At 46.5% G+C, this 21408-nt stretch overlaps 1 protein-coding gene across 1 annotated transcript in view; it reads left to right on the top strand.

The window, feature by feature from the left end:
• Positions 1-21408, top strand: part of MED17 (mediator complex subunit 17) — a 162954-nt gene that overhangs the window by 107468 nt on the left and 34078 nt on the right. The window contains exon 7 of the mRNA XM_068388378.1: positions 14215-14488. Within this exon, the coding sequence (XP_068244479.1) occupies positions 14215-14488 (274 nt within the window). The remainder of the gene's footprint in view (positions 1-14214; positions 14489-21408) is intronic.

Here is a 21408-nt window from a genome sequence, read left to right on the forward strand (position 1 = left end):
CGAGGCCTAGACCTCTACCAAGCTCCCAAGACCTAGGGAGAAGGTACGTTGACAACCGAAAGGGGGTGAGAGGTACGTACTCTCGGTCAGCCGTCGCCTCAGACAGTCCTGTTGCCGATTCCCAGGCTGCTCTTGACCGTCACGGAAAAGACGTATCGGATGTGTTAATTTCTTCTCCGAATTCTCCCAGACGTAAATGGAAGTTTGAAGCGTCAAGCCCTACTAAGAGGAGGTGGAACCGCGACGGACTGTCTCGTTCTTTCTCTCCCAGTTTTAACAGTCATGAACCTTGTCCGTCGGAGGACGATTTCGACTCCGTACCTGTGAAAAGGACGAAGTCTAAGCCCGCAAGTCAGGATATTACAGCCGAAGATCCTTCCCCTTCTACGAGTGTTATTCGTCAGCCCTCTCCTTCGGGACCGCAAGACCCAGCAGAAGTTGCTGAATCCTTTATGTCTGTTATGCAGGAACAACTTTTTATGTTAGCGCAAGCATTTAGCCGCCCTCACGCCCAGTCTGATAGACGTAAAGATGACTCTTTGCCTATTAAGAAGTCAACTTCTAAGAGGGAACGGAGTTCTTCTCCTAAGGAAACCTTACTCTCTTCGTCGAAGACACGACACCGTTCTGCTTCCTCTACTGCTCGGCGCCAGGACGATACCTCCTCTCTCTCTTGGCGCCATAGACGATAACGGTATGCTTACGCAGGACGATACTTCCTCTCGTCGCCAGGACGATACCTCCTCTCGTCTCCAGGACGATACCGCCTCTCGTTCTTGACGTCAGGACGATACTGCCTCTCGTTCTCGACGCCAGGACGATACCTTCTCTCGTTCACGACGGCAGAATGATACCGCCTCTCGTTCACGATGTCAGGACGATACCGCCTCTCGTTCACGGCGCCAGGACGATACTGCCTCTCGTTCACGACGCCAGGACGATACCGCCTCTCGTTCACGACGCCAGGACGATACTGCCTCTCATTCTCGGCGCCAGGACAATACCATCCTGCTTCCTCATGACGATACTGCCTCTCGTTCCAAGGACTCTTCTAGCGCTCGGCGCCAGGATGATACCTCTTTCCAGCGCCAGGACGACACCTACTCTTGGCGCCAGGACGCAAGCCCCTTTTTTGCAGAACGATTCCTTTGATTTGCCTTTGTCTGTTTCTAAGGAGCCTTCTTCTCGTTCGAAGGATGTTGCAGATGTGGATCAGGACCTCGAGGAGGTCTCTGATGACGATGATAAACCTGCTGACGCTGCCGGAGATTACAAAGTTCTCTCTCGCTCCCTTCTGGAACTTTATGGAGAGGAATTCCAACCTACTGCTCTGCAATCTCCTCAATCCCAATTTAACAGAAAGAAGGCCAAGAAACGGTTGGCCTTCATCAAGATGAAGCTGTCAATTTCTGAAAAGAAGGCTCTTGCGAAGATTGATGACTGGATGAAGGAACGGAGACAAGTAGTTAAGACTTCCTTCTCGTTTCCACCAGCTCGTCTTGCTTCAAAGGCTGGTATGTGGTATGAGACTGGGGAACCTTTGGGTCTGGGAGTTCCTTCCTCCTCCAAGGGTGACTTCTCTGGCTTAGTGGACTCAGCTAGAAGGCATGCTCTCAACTCAGCCAAGGTCATGTGGTCGATGTCGGAGCTGGATCATCTCGTCAAAGGTATTTTTAGAGCCTTTGAGGTTTTTAGTTTTCTAGACTGGTCGCTAGGGACTCTCGCAAGGAAGACTGACCAGATGGAAGGAACTCGAGACCTAACCAGTATTATGTCCTGTATGGACAAGGCCCTCAGAGATGGGGCGAATGAGTTGGTTTCGCTGTTCTCAGCTGGAATCCTAAAGAAGAGGGCCCTGCTTTGCTCTTTTACTTCAAGGTCTGTTACCATTGCGCAGAAGTCTGAGTTTCTTTACGCCCCCCCTGTCTCAACATCTTTTTCCGGAGACCCTGGTGAGAGACATTACGCTTTTGCTGGCCCAAAAAGCCACCCAAGACCTATTATCTCGTTCGGCTCGTAAGCCCTTGGCAGCCGCTCCTTCTTCTTCGAAACGGGAGGAAAAGAAATTCCAGCAGCCCTTTCGGGGCAGGGCTACTTCAAGACCAGATTTTAGAGGAAGAAGGCAAGAGTCAGGACCAAGATCGAACCGAGGTTTGTTCAGAGCTCGCTCCAGAAAATGAAGTTCATCTCCTCCAGACAGTAGGCACAAGACTGTCAGGTTTTTGGCAGTCTTGGAAGAGAAGAGGGGCGGACACCTGGTCCCTCTCAGTCATCAAGGAAGGATACAAGATCCCCTTTCTGAAGAAACCTCCTCTCGCAGATACTCCGCTGGCCTTAGTAGCCCAGTACACAGATCCGGGGAAACAGAAGGCCCTCCTAGACCTAGTCAACCAAATGCTGGACAAGGGAGCGATAGAACCGGTTCGGGATCTATCCTCCCCAGGCTTTTACAGTCGCCTGTTTCTAGTGCCCAAGAACTCAGGCGGATGGAGACCCGTCCTGGATGTCAGTTCTCTGAACGTCTTTGTGGAGATGACGAAGTTCTCCATGGAGACGACTCAGTCTGTGCTGGCATCAGTACGTCCAGGGGACTGGATGGTGTCCCTCGATTTGCAGGACTCGTATTTCCACGTCCCCATCCATCCGACTTCAAGGAAGTACCTGAGATTTGTAATGCAGGGCAAGTGCTTCCAATTCAGAGCACTTTGCTTCGGTCTCAGCACGGCTCCTCAAGTCTTCACCTGGATAATGGCGAATGTGTCAGGCTGGCTGCATCAAGAGGGAATAAGGATATCCTTCTATCTGGACGATTGGCTGATTCGTTCATGATCGAAGGAGAAATGTTTGGAGGATTTACGAAAGACTTTTATGATGGCTCAAGATCTAGTCCTGTTCATCACCAGAGAGAAGTCTCAGATGAAGCCAAATCAGACTATTCTCTATTTGGGGATAGTCCTGAATTCAATTCTTTTTCGGGGTTCTCCCTCACAGGAAAGACAGACCAAGTGTCTCGAAAAAGTCCGAAGTTTCCTGGACAAGAAGAGGTGCTCAGCGAAGGAGTGGATGAATTTGCTGGGAACTCTCTCCTCCTTGGAGCAGTTTGTCTCACTGGGGAGACTCCATCTAAGGCCTCTACAGCACTTTCTTTTGAAAACGTGGAACAGAAAGACGCAGGAAGACTTCTTTTCCTTCCCCATTCCAGCAGAAGTCAAGGATCTTCTGAAGTGGTGGCTGGATCCAGCCTTGTTGGGGGAAGGGATCTCCTTACACAAGAAGTACCCATACCTAGTGTTGTTTTCAGACACGTCAGAGTCAGGTTTGGGGGCAACACTAGGAAGCAAGGAGGTCTCAGGCTCTTGGGAAGGAAATCAGTTGGAATGGCACATCAACAACAAGGAGCTGATGGCCATTTTTCTGGGGTTAAAGGCCTTCAAAGACTCGGTGTCTGGGAAGATTGTGGAGGTCAACTCAGACAACACCACAGCTCTTGCGTACATCAGAAAACAAGGGGGGACTCACTCTCTGTCCCTGTTCGAAACAGCAAGGGAGCTCCTTCTTTGGGCAAAGGAGAACAAGGTAGATCTGCTGACGAGGTTTGTACAGGGACAGAGGAATGTGAGGGCGGACATGCTCAGCAGGAAAGGGCAGGTCTTTCCCACAGAATGGACCCTCAACCAACAGGTCTGTCAGAGTCTCTGGAGGCTGTGGGGGAGACCCCTAATAGACCTTTTCGCCTCCAACTTGAGCAAGAGGATCCCCATCTATTGCTCCCTGGTTCCGGACAAGGAGGCTATAGCAGTGGACGCCTTTTTGATGTATTGGACGGGGATGGACACATATGCCTTTCCCCCGTTCAAGATCATCAACCTGGTAGTCAGGAAATTCGCCCTCCTCGATTCGGGACGAATGATCCTGGTAGCTCCTTTCTGGCCAACGAGGGAATGGTTCACGGAGGTGGTGGACATGTTGATGGACTTTCCAAGAAGCCTTCCTGCAACTCCAAAGCTGCTCAGACAACCCCACTTCAAGAGGTATCATCAAAACCCCCTTGCTCTCAATCTGACTGCCTTCAGACTATCGAGAAGCTCGTCAGAACTAGAGGATTTTCAGTGCAAGCTGCAAAAGCTATCACCAGAGCGAGGAGGGTCTCTTCACAGAGAGTCTACCAGTCCAAGTGGGAGACTTTTAGAGCTTGGTGTAGGAAACACAAGGTTTCCTCATCCACTACCTCTGTGAGCCAGATTGCTGATTTTTTGTTGTACCTCAGGCAGGACGCTAAGCTGGCTGTGTCCACAATCAAAGGGTACAAAAGCATACACGCTTCAGTCTATCAGCATAGAGGCTTGGACTTGTCTCACGATAAGGACTTATATGACCTCTTAAAGTCTTTTGAGACAACCAAACAGGTCCAGTTAAAGCCCCCTTCTTGGAACCTTGATGTGGTTCTTAAATTTCTGTGCGCCAAGAGATTTGAGGCCATCTCACAAGCTCCTCTTAGGGAGGTTACGAAGAAAACCCTCGTCCTTTTGGCCTTAGCAACAGCTAAAAGGGTCAGTGAAGTCCATGCAATTGAAAAGCAGGTAGGCTTCAATCTGAATGGGGCAGTTTTTGCCTTAAGAATAGATTTCCTCGCCAAGAATGAGAACCCTTCAAAGCCCTGGCCAAGGACCTTTGAGGTTCCTAACTTGAGTAATCTAGTAGGTCAAGAACAAGAGAGGCTCCTCTGTCCAGTCCGAGCCCTCAAGGCCTACTTGTCTCACACTAAAAATGTGAGAGGCTCTTCTAGCTCCTTGTGGTGTTTGGTGAAAGATCCTCAGAAGCCCCTTTCTAAGAACGCTTTGTCTTTTTTCCTGAGGGAAGTTATAAGAGAAGCGCGTTCTTGTGTGAGGAGGAACACTTTGGTCTTTTAAAAGTGCAGGCTCATGAAGTGAGAGCCATTGCGACCTCGCTTGCTTACCGCAAAAACATGTCGGTCAGACAAATTATGGATGCGACGTTCTGGAGGAGCAACTCTGTTCGCCTCTCATTACCTCAGAGAGGTGAGAGCGGATTATGAGAAATGCTATACCTTGGGCCCATACGTAGCTACGGCTTCTGTATTTGGCAAAGGAGTTACTACCTCCCCTCAACCTTAGTGTTGTATGCCTGTGTGTGGGTTGGTGGTTTTAATGGTTGTCTGAGGACGTCGACTTGTGTACAGTCACCTCAGTCTAGTTAGATAATTGATATCTAATTTGCAAAGGTTAGGTGGTTGGTTTTGGTAAGGTTGCAGTTTTTAATATATGGGCAATAGGTAGTCCTGAAGTCTAGTCAGATTGTTGGTCTCACCCCGTTGACAGACTCGATTGAGTGTTTTCAGCACTTCAGGTCACATACTGGCTGACACTGCTAAGGGAAAGCAACTCAAGAGGCAGGAACCTTTGAGGTCAGCTACCGTAGCAGGTAAGGAATCAAGGTGTTTTTTATCTTACAACTTTTTTGGTTGTTTCCCCAACGATGTTTACTGTCTATCACCCCCTCCAAGTGTGTTAATCAGCTATATATATACTGTGTATATATATATATATATATATATATATATATATATATATATATATATATATATATATATATATATATATATATATATATATATATATATATATATATATACTGTATATATATATATAACTGCCAGGTAAGTTCTATTCATAAAAATGGAGTTTTTATGATAAAACAAGATTTTATGAATACTTACCTGGCAGTTATATATATTCTAAGGCCCACCCACCTCCCCTCAGGAGACAGGTCGGGCATAGATGAACTGAAGAATAGAAAACGGAAATGATTCCTTGCACCACCCTGTAAGGGTTGTTAACCACCTAACCGCCCAACCACCTTGCCACGTTTTGAAAAATTTTGCCGAAAGTAGAGACATTAGCTATATATATATATATAACTGCCAGGTAAGTATTCATAAAACTTTGTTTTATCATAAAAAAGGGATTTTGACGTAGGAAAAATCTATTTCTGGGCGAGGGACCTGTGCCGCCCAGTGAATAAGCTCCTATTAGCACTTATTCTTAGGTAATTTACTGCTAAATATACCAGAGAAAAAATGTAAAGGAGTGCTAGGTTGACTAGCTCGCTCACCTATTGGTGTCGGTATGGAATTGGGCGTATAATCCAGAGGTCCCGCACCATTTAGATTCATCCACGACAAAGACCCCCAATAGAGGAGAGCCGTTCAACCTCACTCGGCACCACCAACTCTGCATCCGCTCAGAACCCAACTCCTTAGCACCCAAAGTTTGGGGACTCCAAGGGAGAGGAGCTGGGAGGGTTCACTGGGCGGCACAGGTCCCTCGCCCAGAAATAGATTTTTCCTACGTCAAAATCCCTTTTCTGGGCTTGAACCTGTGCCGGCCAGTGAATATATACAAGAGAAATGTCACCAAACTTGAAAAATAAAGGAAAAAACATAAACACAAGGGAAACACAAGTTACTTTAATCAGAGTTGAGTGCCAAAAACAACTATAAAGGTACCTTAAAAGGAACATAAATCCACTTGGTAGAACAATTGACAAAAAAGGTAAGGTATAATAATGCCGTGAGTGATGATATATACAGATACTCGGGAGTCAAAAATTTAACAAATATAGGAATAGTAACCCGGTGCGAAACCAACGAATACAAATAGGGTATAAATGAGGCAGGTAAGGGGGAGAGATAAAATGACAAGGAATTAACATGTGAGTTACCTGGGGGTAACTACGCTCCCTGCAGCTACCGTAGGAAATTTAAGGGCTTCCAAATGTTTAAGATAGTGTTTCTTGAACACTGACGGTGACTTCCACCCTGTGTACCTAGAAAGATCCGTAAAATTCATGTGGTGAAAAAAGTTCACCGAAGAAGCAACTGCTCTAATATCATGTGCAAGAGGAAAAGAGTCAGGGTTAGCTTGTTTAATAAAATACAAAATTTGTTGCCTGATCCCTTTAATGGTAATGGTACCGCCTTGTTCTCTAACGAATAGAGGCCCGGAGGAGTTAGAGGAGGTCCGGGATAAATAAGACTTAAGAGTAGTAACAGGGCACAGAGACGGATCTTGCGTGAGGGGAACAATTTTCCAGGAGGACCATCTGTTCTGAGGGTCTTCGTTCTTAGCTAAAAAGAATTTGTTAGGTGAAAGAAGGACCTCTCCCGAAGGAAGGAACTCAATATGACCCGGGTCTCTTGACAAAGCTGCCAGTTCAGAAATTCTTGCCCCGGAAGCCAAACTCACAAGGAAAAGTGTTTTCCTGAGAAGGGGAATATAATCACAAGAACTGTTAATGGTATCAGAAGCCAATTTGAGCACATCATTAAGGAACCAGGTAACCGGGGTAGGACGGGTAACCGGTTTCAGTCTGGCACAGGCTTTCGGAATTGAAGCTAACAAAGAGTCGGTTAAGTCTATGGTAAAACCCACTAGGAAGATCTTTTTCAAAGCAGATTTAATAGTGGTGATAGTATTGGCTGCCAGACCTGATTCTAATAAAGTTCTAAAGAAAGTGACTGTAAGGTTCAAGTTCATACAGTGTACGTCTGAGTCTATCAGAAATTTAGCCAACTTTTTAACTGCAGAATCATATTGGCGGATGGTGGAATCCCGTTTATCTGATTCTACTAACAGGGTGTTTTGAGGATCGATATTGGCACCATGCATGGCCGCAAACTTCATGAAGTCCATAAAGTTAGGGCTCTCTGAATGTTTGAGAAAGCGTACACAACGCGTGTTTGTACTATCTGAGACAGAACCGGATTGGGTATCGGGTGAGGATGTAGTCTCAACTCTCGCAGGAGAGGGTACCAATTGCTCTTGGGCCAGTTGGGTGCGACCAAGGCTACTCGTCCCTTGAAGGATCTCAGTTTGTCTAGGACTTTCAGTAAAAGATTCACCGGGGGAAAGAGATAAATCCTTTCCCAGTTGTCCCAATTCTGTGACATGGCGTCTGTGGCGTAGGCCTGAGGGTCTAGATTGGGAGCCACATATACTCTCAATTTGTGGTTGGACTCCGTGGCGAAGAGGTCTACTTGGAGACCCGGAACCCGAGAGAGAATCCACCGGAATGACTTTTGATCGAGTGACCATTCCGACTCTAGAGGGGAGGTCCGGGACAGGGCGTCTGCAACTACGTTCCGGACTCCCGCCAGGTGGACAGCTGAAAGATGCCAACGGTTCGAGGCTGCTAGGGAGAATATGGCCACTAGAACATGGTTCAGAGGCCCTGATTTTGATCCGCCTCTGTTGAGGCAGCGGACCACCACTTCGCTGTCGAGAACCAGACGAAGGTGTTGTCTCTTGGATGGAGAGAGACGTTTCAGGGTTAGTAGGACTGCCATGGCCTCCAGCACATTGATGTGAAATTGGCGGAATAAGGGAGACCAAAGACCTTGAACTTTCCTGTGCTGAGAATAGCCTCCCCAACCTGATAGGGATGCGTCCGTGTGAATGATTAACTTCGGAGGCGGAAATCGAAGGGGAACTGACTTTGACAGATTGCTGGCCTTTTTCCAAGGTAGAAGTTTTTCCCGGAGAATGGGGGGAAGGCGGACTTTCCTGTCCCAGAGCTTCCGATTCGCCCTCGAACGCCAGACACGATTGATATCTTTCAACTTCGCTTTAGAAGTAGATCCGTCACTGAAGCAAATTGAAGGGACCCTAGGATCCTCTCTTGGAGTCGTCTGGAACTCACTTTGTCTTTGAGAAAGCGTTTGGTGTTCATTGCAATCTCTAACCTCTTGGGTTTGGGAATACACAGAGTGTGAGATATAAGATCCCATTGCAGGCCGAGCCATTGGAACTTTGATTTCGGAAGAAGACGGGACTTCTTGAAGTTGATCTGAAAGCCTAGAGATTGAAGGTATTGGATGACTTTGTGAGTGGCTTTTAGGCAATTTTGGGAGGTGTCTGACCAAATGAGCCAGTCGTCCAGATAGGCTACTACTTGAATCCCTTGATTTCTGAGTTCCTGAACAGCAACTTCTGCTAACTTTGTGAAGATCCTTGGGGCGATGTTGAGCCCGAAAGGCATCACCTTGAAAGAGTAATTTTTGTTTCCTAGGCGGAAGCCTAGATACGGACGGAAGTGTCTCGCTATCGGAACGTGATAATAGGCATCTGTAAGATCGATAGAGGTGGTGACGGCCCCACGGGGAAGTAAGGTCCGCACCTGCGAGACGGTAAGCATTCGAAACTTGTCGCATTGAATGGACAAGTTGAGAAGGGATAGGTCTAGAATCACTCTTCTCTTGTCCGAATCCTTCTTCGGGACACTGAACAGCCGACCCTGAAACTTCAGGTGTTTCGTTTCTTGTATGGCGTTCTTTTGTAACAGGTCCTGGACAAACTCGACTAGGTCCGGAGTGGAATGCTGATGAAATCTGTTCGGTGGAGGAGGTCCTTGAATCCAACTCCACCCCAGTCCCTTGGAGATGATACTGAAAGCCCAGGGACTGAACCTCCATTTGTTGCGGAAGGCATAAAGCCTCCCCCCTACCCGCTGCACCTCAGTATTGGCTTGAGGAGTTGCCTCCACGTCCGCCTCGGAAGTTCTTTCCTTTGCGAAAGAATCTACCCCTACCTCTGTTCTGGTATGAACCACGGTGGTAGCCTCTACCTCTGTTATAACCCTGGGAAGAGCTTTGAGCTTCATAAGATTGGTTGAAGGCTGGAGAGGTGGTGGAGGCACCGGGAAGCTGGCTCTTAGGGAGCAGAACGGTGACGTAGTCGTCCGAGGAAGGAGCCTGAGAGGTGGAAGGCTGTGCAGGAACAGCAGGAGATGGTGGGAGAGGCTGCCGGAAAACGGACGAGCTACTTTGCTGTTGCCGGAACTGAGTGGAGGTATACGGGCGGAGCTTCTTCCTACCACGGGCTTGGTAACTTGCGGGATCATATTTCCGCTTAGGAGTCAAACCCCAACGGGCTTTAAGGCTCTGATTAACTCTTGTAGCTTCCGTCAAGACTTCCTCCACAAGATCCTCAGGGAAAAGATTTGGACCCCAACAAGAGGACCGGATAAGTTTATTCGGTTCGTGCCTAATAGTCGCCTCAGCCAGGACGTGTTTGCGGCACCTACGTTTAGCAAGAGCAAAGTCATATAAGTCAAAGTACAAAGACTGCAAAGTAGCCTTATTGAGAGACTTAAAGATACTCTCAGTATCATAAGTTAAGGCTATCGACTCCGTAGAAGTGGCCAAGTTCAAGGTTCGACCAACACGTAGGCGGGAATCATACTCCTGTTTAATAAGGGATTCCGGGAGACGGGGAAGCCGTTCACTAAAAATTACTGACGCACAGTCCGCTGTCAGCTTGCCGGAAGTAAAGGTGGTATGGACATTGTCCCAACACTCATTATCGGAAGGAAGAAGGAGGGAGATCGGATCTACCTCTCGGATGGGAGGCAAGGGCTTCTCCTCCAGAGCGTATTGAAAGGCCAGCTCTGCAATCTTAGTGACGCATGGAGTCACGGTATTCTTGTCCATTAGGAACATTGTAAAAGAACTTTTATGAGGCGTCAACATGGTATTGGTGCAACCTATGTCATTTAGAAACCTAGCCCAAACAGATTGGGCTTGTTCCTTTGGGAAAATGACGGTCTCTTTAGGGACCTTATCCAGCCGAACCAGAGCTTCCTCGGTAAGCCTGGCATAACCATGAAATGGAAATGCGAGACCAGGAGGAAAGAATTCAAAGTCCTCTAGTGGACGAGTACCAAGACCTTCCAACGTTAACATCCCGTCTGAGAACGGGGAATGAAGAGCCATGCGCCAAGGGTTATTCTTGGTAAACGGAGGAAGCTTAGAGGCATCCGGGATGAGAGAGCTTTGAACTCGCTCCGGAGCACCATGCTCTAATGCCCCAAGTCTCTGACCAATGTTAGAAAACATCGTGTCCATCTTGGCCTGCATTTCTGACACAATCTTAGATTGCATCTCTGACACAATGCGAAGCATGGCTGATTCGGAAAGGCCCGGGTTAGGAGCAGGAGTGGCGGATTGTACTCCCGGGTCGTGAGACTTAGAGGAGGAGCCGGAAGCCTTAGATGATGGGTTTGTATTTGTTTTAGAACCATGGGAAGCCTTGTGGGGCTTACGAGCTTTTGGCAAAGTTCTAGATTTAGATTTATCTTTGGGGGGAACCGGGTGTGATCGGTGAGACGAATCGCGGTCCCCAGAAAAACCATGAAAAGAAGAGAGATCAGATGAAGAAGAAAGAGCGGGGCTGAGGATAGGAATCTCAGCGCCGGTAACACCTGCCTCACTTACCACCCTACCTGCATCCGGATCATCTAACAACATGGGTTCCACATCCAAGTTCAAGGAGGCAACATTGTCTTCCAGATCTCCGGGGGTATCTTGATCTTGGTCCTGATCGATGAATCCCGAAATAGTGGCATCAATGTCGGCAATGATGGGTGCCGCAACAGCTCTAGCCACAGCGGCTGAAGACTTAGCATTAGGGTAAATCATTGCACAGTAGTCTTCAGAGAGGACGTAAGGCTGCTTTGATTTCACATTTCGGGCAAATCCCCCAACCCACACTTTCAGTGTGGCCCGAGCCGCAGTCTTCTGCTCCGGGGATGCCTGAAATAATAGTGGGAATTAAAGAAAGGAAGAGTCCCGGAGGTCCTTAAAGACCATAGAAATCTTACTAAATAGTGTATGTATACCAAATAAAAGTAAGAATAATTAGAAAAGACAACATAGCCAACGGGACTCACCGAATCAGATCCAAGGGTGGTAATGAGGTCAAAACAGACCATACAATTATCAGGATGCCAGACTACGATGTCTTCCAGCTGAACTCCGCAGAGGGCGTGAGACCTACACACCGTATGGCCACAAGGCTGGTGAAGAACAGCCGCACAGGCCGTCGTCTGACAATGAACCATCTATAAAAAGAATAGTATATGAGAAACTGTAATCTCTTAAGTAGGGGCGGGTCCGGAGGACCCGGGCCTAAACATAAGTCTAACTTAAGACTAGAGCTTAACTGTAATACTCTTAAGTAGGGGCGGGTCCGGAGGACCCGGGCCTAAACATAAGTCTAACTTAAGACTAGAGTATAACTATTCATTCCGGACGAGCCGGGATCATAAAGAAGGATGCAACAAAGAATTAACACACATGGTGTCTGACTTCCCGGAGCGAGGTTAAGCCCCGGACCGGGATATATAAAAGAACATCCATAAACTAATACATATAGGAACTCCGGGGTAGTGATCTGTCATATATAATCATAGTAACTGTTATAAAATAAGGGGGGGGGGCGGAACCGTAGATAAGAACCACCAACAGAACCCGGAGGTTTTCGTATAACATAAATAAAAGTGTGATAGGTGAACATTATAAAATAGGGTGCACCGGGATTCCTACTCTGTTGACCGGTGGCCAACCAGTCTAGACAGAGACAAAACCACCGGGACACCCGGAGAGAGGACAAAGTCCATAAACACTGAACTACCCCCTCTGTAGGAAGGGAAGGCAACGGTCCCCTAGGGGAGGGGGGAGAGAAGCCTAGCCACCAACCTAGCGAGAGGGGGAGCTTGGGGGAGGATCACGTGACACGGAGCAGCAGGGCTACCAACTGACGATCCCCAAACACTACCAAACAGATCATACGGAGTAATAAGCACAAATATTCATTATAAAAGTAATAGCGTTGAAAAATATATAAATATACACATAAAAAATTAGGGCAAGGCATGCGAAATAATGAATAAATCCCGAAGGACAACAACCTGATGGCCGAAGGTCGGCAAGCCACCTACGATACGTAATCTGATATCGGCCCTAGAAATGAGCCACAAGGGCTCTAAACGCTAAATAATGAATATCCACTATAAAACATATAAAATTAAACTAATAATAAAAATAATACACTTAATAACACCGCGAGTGAAACTAAAAGCTCTCAAAACAGGAGTACCAACCGTAAGCGGAATCGAGCAAGACCGAGATGATCGAAGAGAATAAACTCTTATAACTTAAATATTAAACGATCTAGATTGCTCAAAACACAGCAAAACATAGCTTGGTACTTAACTTAGACGGTGTCTCCTGGGAAACCGATGTAGAAGCCATAATCCAAGGAAAATATGGCAAAAACACGAGAGCACAAACTAGCGGGTTACCACACAGGCGTGCTAAAAAGGAGTTGGGTTCTGAGCGGATGCAGAGTTGGTGGTGCCGAGTGAGGTTGAACGGCTCTCCTCTATTGGGGGTCTTTGTCGTGGATGAATCTAAATGGTGCGGGACCTCTGGATTATACGCCCAATTCCATACCGACACCAATAGGTGAGCGAGCTAGTCAACCTAGCACTCCTTTACATTTTTTCTCTGGTATATTTAGCAGTAAATTACCTAAGAATAAGTGCTAATAGGAGCTTATTCACTGGCCGGCACAGGTTCAAGCCCAGAAACTCCATGTTGAGAGAAATTATGAAATTTTTATTTTAAGGTGGGAAACTCATGTTTCAAATATATTAGAAATCTGACTCGAGTGAGTATCATAGTAAAAAATTTTACTAGATATATTAACCCTTTTACCACCAAAGGACGTACTGGTACGTTTCACAAAACTCATCCCTTTACCCCCATGGACGTACCGGTACGTCCTTGCAAAAAAATGCTATAAAATTTTTTTTTTTTTCATATTTTTGATAATTTTTTTGAGAAAATTCAGGCATTTTCCAAGAGAATGAGACCAACCTGACCTCTCTATGACAAAAATTAAGGCTGTTAGAGCAATTTAAAAAAAATATACTGCAAAATGTGCTGGGGAAAAAATAACCCCTTGGGGGTTAAGGGTTGGAAATTTCCAAAGAGCCTGGGGGTAAAAGGGTTAAACCAAGTATTGTCGTAATGTTGGTTTACGTATACTGTACATTTTATTGTTCGTTTTACATAACTTCTGTTTAACCTTTTCATTTGCACTTGCTTAGTTTCTCTATTTCAATGTTGGGATTGTTTTTATTTTGACGTATTCATCACTTGCTGTGTTATTACACACTCATATTTTTCCAGTGTACCTTTTGTATTGTAATACAGTATCACAATTAGTATATAAAGACCTTCATTCTCTGTAAGCATAAGGAATTTTTTATATTAAATTGTGCAAATTGCCAAAGAAATGGATATGGCCTCAGCTTCTTAAGTCTTATTTTACAGTATCCTTCACTTTCATGCAGGAATCGCACCAAGCCCAATAATCAGATCCAAGCAGGAAGCAGTAACAACACTGTAGTGGGAAGTAGTACTGGTATTCTAGGTCCGGGGACTGTAAATGGTTTGGGACCTTCAAAATATAAGCATGAGCATGATTTAGAGCATTCTCTACATCAGTTATTACATCGAGTCTACCATCAGAGTTTCCAGCACCCTCTTCCACACCCAGTATATGCTCCAATGGGGATGTCAAAGCGGCGTAGGGCTGCAGGACCAGAGGGAATGGAAAGAAATCAGGTTTGTTTTTTAAAGATTAATACAAGTGTTTTGACTTATACTACTACCTTTATCATTTAATGTTAGGATGATTTGATTATATTATTACTAATTAATCCTATTTGCAGTCTAAAGCTCAAAAGATACTGTACAATGTTGTTATTTTGTGTAGTATTTAAGTATATGTAAAAGTAGTTACCTGTATACAGACTTAGAAATGTATTATTAGTTCTTTCACAAAATAAAAATCTTACCTGGCATATGGATATAAAACTTTCAAAGAGGTGTCAACAATCGTTTTGGTCATAGCAGGGAGAAGCACCGCCTCCCACTCACTCATACCTTCACTTTGATCTCAGCCGAGGTTGAAGACTCTTCAGACAACTCCTTCCAAGTTTGCTGGCTTTTTCAAAATGAATCTTTTCTTTTTACTCTTGGTTTTATTCCTGGTATGACGCATTACCATCTCATGAATATTGTGTTTGAGTTGGAGAATTGATTAATATCATGGCTCCATTAAATTTTTAGGTCGGCTAAAGGTGAACACTTACCTTTATCTCCTAAGAGATAGACTTCCCTGAAGTCTTGGGATCAGAGAACCTTCAAGAGGAAGCCTGTTTTCGTCTGTGTATGCCAATCCATCGGCAGACACATGCGAGCAACACAAGTTATAGCGAGTGATGTTGATTCAACAATTTCAGGCTCGCTTATTGGAAGCCGGTTGCTTCGTAATCCGATTGCCTGACTTGGTCAGCGATGAAATGGCATACTGTATAGCGATGCGGGAAGTTTTAAATATAAAACTTACCCGCTGGTTATATAAAAGAGCTGAAGTCCCTGACGCCAGGGCAGAAAATTCAAATCTCGCGCTATCGAAGATACGTCAGGTGTACCAACCGCACCCTAGCGGTAGAACAGGTGGAACTACACACCAACTTCAGTTCTTCTCTCTGCCGTCATAGCTGACTGACATACAGAAGTTCGCTCTCGTGTTTTTACTCTCTTGGGAAGTTGTCTGGTGATGTACAACGTTCTTTTTTGAGTTTAAGCTATCGTTGATTAATTTTCCTTGGTTCTTATCTTGAAATCTTTTTGTTTGAGATTTTCTTTATTGTTTTTTCCCTTACTTTTTGCTTGTCGGTCTCTCACGTTAACTTTAAAATGGCCGACTCCTCCCCTGCTCAGCGTAGGTGTGTTAGTGAGGGTTGTCGTACACGACTTCCTAATGGATCTATTGATCCTCATTCTATTTGTGTAAAATGTAGGGGTAAATTTTGTTCATTAGATGATAGGTGTAATGAGTGTCTTTCCTTAACTAATGATGATTTTGGTACTTACGATCGTTATGTTAGGAGATTAGAGAGAGATAGACTTAGGCGTAGTTCTTCCCGATCTGTGGATAGAACCTTACCTAATTTACCTGTTCCTAATCCTGTTCCTTCCCCTGTGGTGGTAGATCAGGAACCTACTATGAAGGACATGTTTACTGCTATTTTGTCTCTTGGTGAGAAAGTTGAGTCCTTAGCAGCCGATAGAAATACTATCTTTTCAGAGTTAAAGGTATTGAAAAACCGTGATCCTATCGGAACTGTGGAAAGTGTTTCAGTGTCTGATGTGGTACCGAAGAATCGTGACTCTCTCGGTGTTGTGACAAGTGTTGATAATGTGGTTAGTGTTGCGGAAGGTGCGTCGACTCGAGTGTCTGATGTGGTACCGAAGAATCGTGACTCTCTCGGTGTTGTGACAAGTGTTGATAATGTGTTTAGTGTTGCGGAGGGTGCGTCGGCACGATCTTGTCGTTCACCTAGCCTTAGACCTCTTTCGAGCTCTCGAACCCATGGGAGAAGTAATGTCGAACGGCTTAAGGGAACGAGAAGCATCATCAATCGTGCAGACGTCCCCTCGAACGTTCCTGTTGCCGTAGCTCAGGTCGTTCACCCTCATCGTAGGAAAGGTGAGGTTCATACGTTATCCCCGTCTTCCGATGAAGGGTCGGGGAGTGAGATCTGGCGGCGAGCGTCGAGACCGCTTAAACGCTCCCATGTTGATTTGGACGCGGCGCGTCAAAACACACAGCGTCGGGAATCGCCTGTGCGGCCAGGATGTAGTTCGTGGGGTTCACCGGAACGTTTCCGTTCTCCCAGCGCTTGCACTCCGGCCAAACGTTCAGATCACCGTGTTCGTGCGGATATGATTCCTTCCGATTCGGACCTTGTAACTATTCATGCACCTCCTCTTCCATCGGATTGGCTTTCTTCCCCTGAAATGCGTGGTGACATTAGTGCGAATCTTCCTTCTAGGAGTTCTGTTGATCCGAAATGGACTGCGCTTTTGTCTATGAAGGAACAACTCTCTTCGTTGATGGCTTCTTATCAACCAAGTGTTGGCGTTGTGTCTGGGCGTTCGATGTCAGACCAGTTATCGCACAAACGTTCGATGGTATATGGCCTTGACGAGTTATCACTTAGACGGTCTCCCATTCACAGTGTTCAACGCCAGGTTGATTTTGATGAGTCGCGTCAGAGAGTTTTGGTTGACCAGTTTGCGTTTTCTGGTCGCGGGGAAGAGCGTCGGCGTCGACAAGTGGACGAGACGCGGCAACAATTTGAAGTAGTGGATCGCCCGCGGCAACAACTTTTGGACGCGGCGCGTCAAAACATTGGTTTACAGCGGCGACATCCTGACTCCTTTGATCGCTCGCAGCAACAGTCCTCGGACTTTACGCGACCTCGCGGCGATCTTCAACAGTTACCTTCTGATTTCAAGCGTTCTTCTGTTCAACAACAGTTGAATTCTAAGCGGTCTAAGCAGTTGTTGGTTGAGGATGATCGTCTACATGTCCGTGTTTCGCATCAATCTACTTCTACTTCTCCCCACCAAATTGACTCAGATGTTGGCCTTGACAGGCAGTCCCATCCAGACGTTGTTCCTTCGGTTCAGGCTGCAGCTGTTGCTGCACTGCCAGAAGACGAACCAGAGGAAAAGTCGGATGAGGATAATCCTATTGAGGAAGTCTCTGAGAATGAGGAGGAGAAGCATTATCAGCATGCTGTGGACCTTCGCAAGTTTATGCTTATTTTGACTGGAATTTTCCCGGATTCTTTTACCCCTGTGGCCCCTCGTTCTCCGCCTTCTGAATTCATCTTAGGTAAAGCTACTAAGGTTCCAGTTTACACCAAGATGGTTCTTTCTCGATCTTCTAAGCGGGCCTTGAAGTTAATGGGTTCTTGGTTGGACTCCAAGAAAGCTTTTGGCAAGACGGCCTTTGCCTTTCCTCCCGCTAGGTTAGCCTCTAAATCTAGTGTGTGGTATGAGACTGGTGAAGTGTTGGGCTTGAGTTTTCCTTCGTCTGCCCAAGGGGATTTTTCAAGTTTGGTAGATGCTTCTCGTCGTCTTGCCTTAAGGAAGACGAAGATTTGGTGGTCCATTCCAGAGTTCGACCATTTGCTTAAAGGTCTTTTCAGGGCCTTCGAAGTTTTTAATTTTTTGGACTGGGCTTTGGGGGCTTTGAGTAAGAGGGTCTCTGATATGACGGAAACGGACACTAGTGGTTTGGTTCATTTGATGTCCTGCTTGGACAAAGGTGTGAGAGATGGCTCCAACGAACTTGCTGCCTTGTTTACAGCTGGAATTCTCAAGAAAAGGGCCACGATGTGCTCCTTCCTCTCCGCAGGAGTGTCTCCCTATCAGAAGACAGGCCTTCTTTTCGCGCCTTTGTCTAATTCTTTATTTCCTCAGGAATTAGTGGGCGAGGTGGCTACTGCTCTCACTCAGAAGGCCACACATGACTTAGTTACTCATTCGACTAGGAAAGTTTTGCCTCCGTCTTTCTCCTCTCGAAAACCTAAGGAATCTTCTTCTGGGTTTCGTCCTCAGTCCTTTCGTGGGAAGCCCTCTGGGAGAGGCTCTTTTAAACCAGAAGGAAGGAAACCTAGAGGCAGAGGGGGCAAGTCCGGCCGAGGTAAAGTCTGACTGCCCTCTCCTTCAGACAGCAGTGGGGGCCAGGTTGACTCACTTTTGGGAGGCTTGGGAGAGGAATGGAGCGGACCCCTGGTCCGTCCAGGTGTTAAAGGAAGGCTACAAGATCCCCTTCCTGACCAATCCTCCTTTAGTCACAGATCCAGTGGATCTTTCGCCCAAATACAGAGAGGGTCCCAAGAAACAAGCCATGCTTCTACAGATGTCTCTTTTATTAGAGAAACGAGCAATAGAGGAAGTGCAAGATGTTACGTCTCCGGGGTTTTACAACCGCCTTTTTCTAGTACCCAAGAGTTCCGGGGGGTGGAGACCGGTTCTGGACGTAAGTGTGCTCAATGGTTACGTCAAAAACTCGACGTTCACCATGGAGACTCAGAAAACAGTTCTGGCAGCTGTGAGGAAGGACGATTGGATGGTCTCTTTAGATCTTCAGGATGCCTATTTCCACCTTCCGATTCATCCCAGCTGCAGACGTTATCTGAGGTTCATGGACGGAAACAAGGTCTTCCAGTTCAGGGCTCTTTGTTTCGGACTTTGCACGGCTCCTCTATTGTTCACCAAGATCATGCTGAACGTGGCAAGCATGCTGCATTCGAGGGGAATCAGGGCCTCTCTGTATCTGGACGATTGGCTGATAAGAGCCTCCTCAGCCGATTGTTGTTTGAAGGACCTCAAGATGACTTTGGATCTCTCCAGAGAACTGGGTCTCCTGGTGAGCTCGAAAAAATCACAACTCATTCCATCCCAGGAGATTCTTTATTTGGGGATGGAGATTCACAGTCGGAGTTTTCGGGCTTTTCCGTCGTCGGTGAGAATCCAAGCAGCCCTCCTAAAAGTACAAACGTTCCTGAAGAGAGATTGGATGAGCCTTCTGGGGACTCTCTCGTCGTTAGAGAAGTTCGTGACCCTGGGGAAGTTGTTCTTGCGTCCTCTTCAGTTTCATCTCAACCGCCATTGGAAGAAAGGGGACAGCCTCGACAGGGATTGCATTCCCATCTCGACTTCCATCAAGTCTCATCTTCAATGGTGGAACAACGAGCCCAGACTGAAAGAAGGCTTGTCTTTACTTCAGAGGAACCCAAACCTCGTGTTGTGTTGCGACGCCTCCAACTCGGGGTGGGGAGCCACTCTAGAGAAGCAGGAACTTTCGGGGACTTGGACGGTAGAGCAAACCTCTCTCCACATCAATCAAAAAGAGCTTTTAGCTATTCATCTGGCTCTCATCGGCTTCGTAAAGCAGATCAGGGGCAAGGTAGTCCAAGTCAATTCGGACAGCACGACAGCTCTGGCCTATATTGCGAAACAAGGCGGGACCCACTCTTGGCCTCTGTTCGAGATTGCAAGACTGCTCCTCATCTGGGCGGAGGAAAGGAAGGTGACTCTTTTGACGCGGTTCATCCAGGGAGTCAACAATGTGAGCGCAGACAGACTCAGCAGGAAAGGTCAGGTTCTCTCCACGGAATGGATTCTGCACCCGGACATCTGCAAGAGTCTGTGGCGGTTATGGGGTCGACCTCTCGTGGATCTCTTTGCCACCGCGAAGACCAAACGACTAGAGTGTTATTGCTCTCCGGTTCCAGATCCCGAAGCTTTTCACATAGACGCTTTTCTGATGAACTGGTCACACATGGAGGTTTATGCCTTTCCTCCGTTCAAGATCCTTTACAAAGTGATTCAGAAGTTCGTTTCACACGAGGAGACCAGAATGACACTGATAGCTCCGTTCTGGCCGTCAAGGAGCTGGTTTCCAGAGGTACTGGAATGGATGGTGGATGTCCCGAGAAGCCTTCCCATGAGACCCGATCTTCTCAGACAACCTCACTTGGCCCGAAATCATCAAAACCTCCGAGCTCTACGTCTGACTGCCTTCAGACTATCGAAAAACTCGCTAGAGCTAGAGGATTTTCGAAGAAGGCAGCCAAGGCAATTGCAAGGGCAAGAAGGTCTTCAACCATCAAGGTGTATCAGTCCAAGTGGGAGTTGTTCAGGGAATGGTGTAGAACTAACGCGATTTCCTCTTCCAGTACATCGCTTTCCCAAATAGCAGATTTTTTCTTGGACCTTAAAACTAAGCATAACTTCTCGTCATCAACTATTAAAGGTTACAGGAGTATGTTGGCGACGGTTTTTCGACACAGGAACCTAGACCTTTCTGATAATAAGGATCTACGAGATTTACTTAGGTCTTTTGATACGACCAAGATGATTCAAACGGCTCCCATCGCCTGGAATTTGGATGTTGTCCTTAAATTTCTCATGAGTGACAGATTTGAGCCTTTACACTCGGCTTCATTTAAGGACTTAACCTTGAAAACCCTTTTTCTAGTTACCCTCGCCACTGCGAAAAGAGTTAGTGAAGTTCACGCTTTAAGCAAGAACATTGGTTTTCGGAATGGGAAAGCCATTTGTTCTTTGCAACTGGGGTTTCTGGCCAAGAACGAAAACCCTTCTCGACCATGGCCCAAATCCTTCGAGATTTCTAACCTTTCGGATTTGGCTGGCGATGAATTGGAAAGGGTTCTCTGTCCAGTTAGAGCTCTACGTTGTTATGTGGACAGAACTAAGAATCTGAGAGGTAACTCAGACGCTCTGTGGTGTGCAGTTCGGAAACCCTCGATGCCCATGTCCAAGAATGCCTTGTCTTTTTTCGTTAGATTGTTGATTCGAGAAGCTCATGCTCAGTGTGATGAGTCGGATCAGAGGCTCCTCAAAGTCAAGACACATGAAGTCAGAGCGGTAGCGACTTCAGTGGCCTTTAAACAGAACCGTTCTCTGCAAAGTCTGATGGATACAACATTTTGGAGAAGTAAGTCTGTTTTTGCATCCCATTATTTGAAGAATGTTCAGACTCGCTATGAGGACCTTTTTACGTTGGGTCCTTTTATAGCTGCTAATGCGATAGTAGGTGAATGATCTACCACTACGTTCCCTTTTTTCCTAATACCCCTTTTCTATCTCTTGGA

Source organism: Palaemon carinicauda, chromosome 15, assembly GCF_036898095.1.
Source record: "Palaemon carinicauda isolate YSFRI2023 chromosome 15, ASM3689809v2, whole genome shotgun sequence".
Classification (NCBI taxonomy): Eukaryota; Metazoa; Arthropoda; class Malacostraca; order Decapoda; family Palaemonidae; genus Palaemon; species Palaemon carinicauda.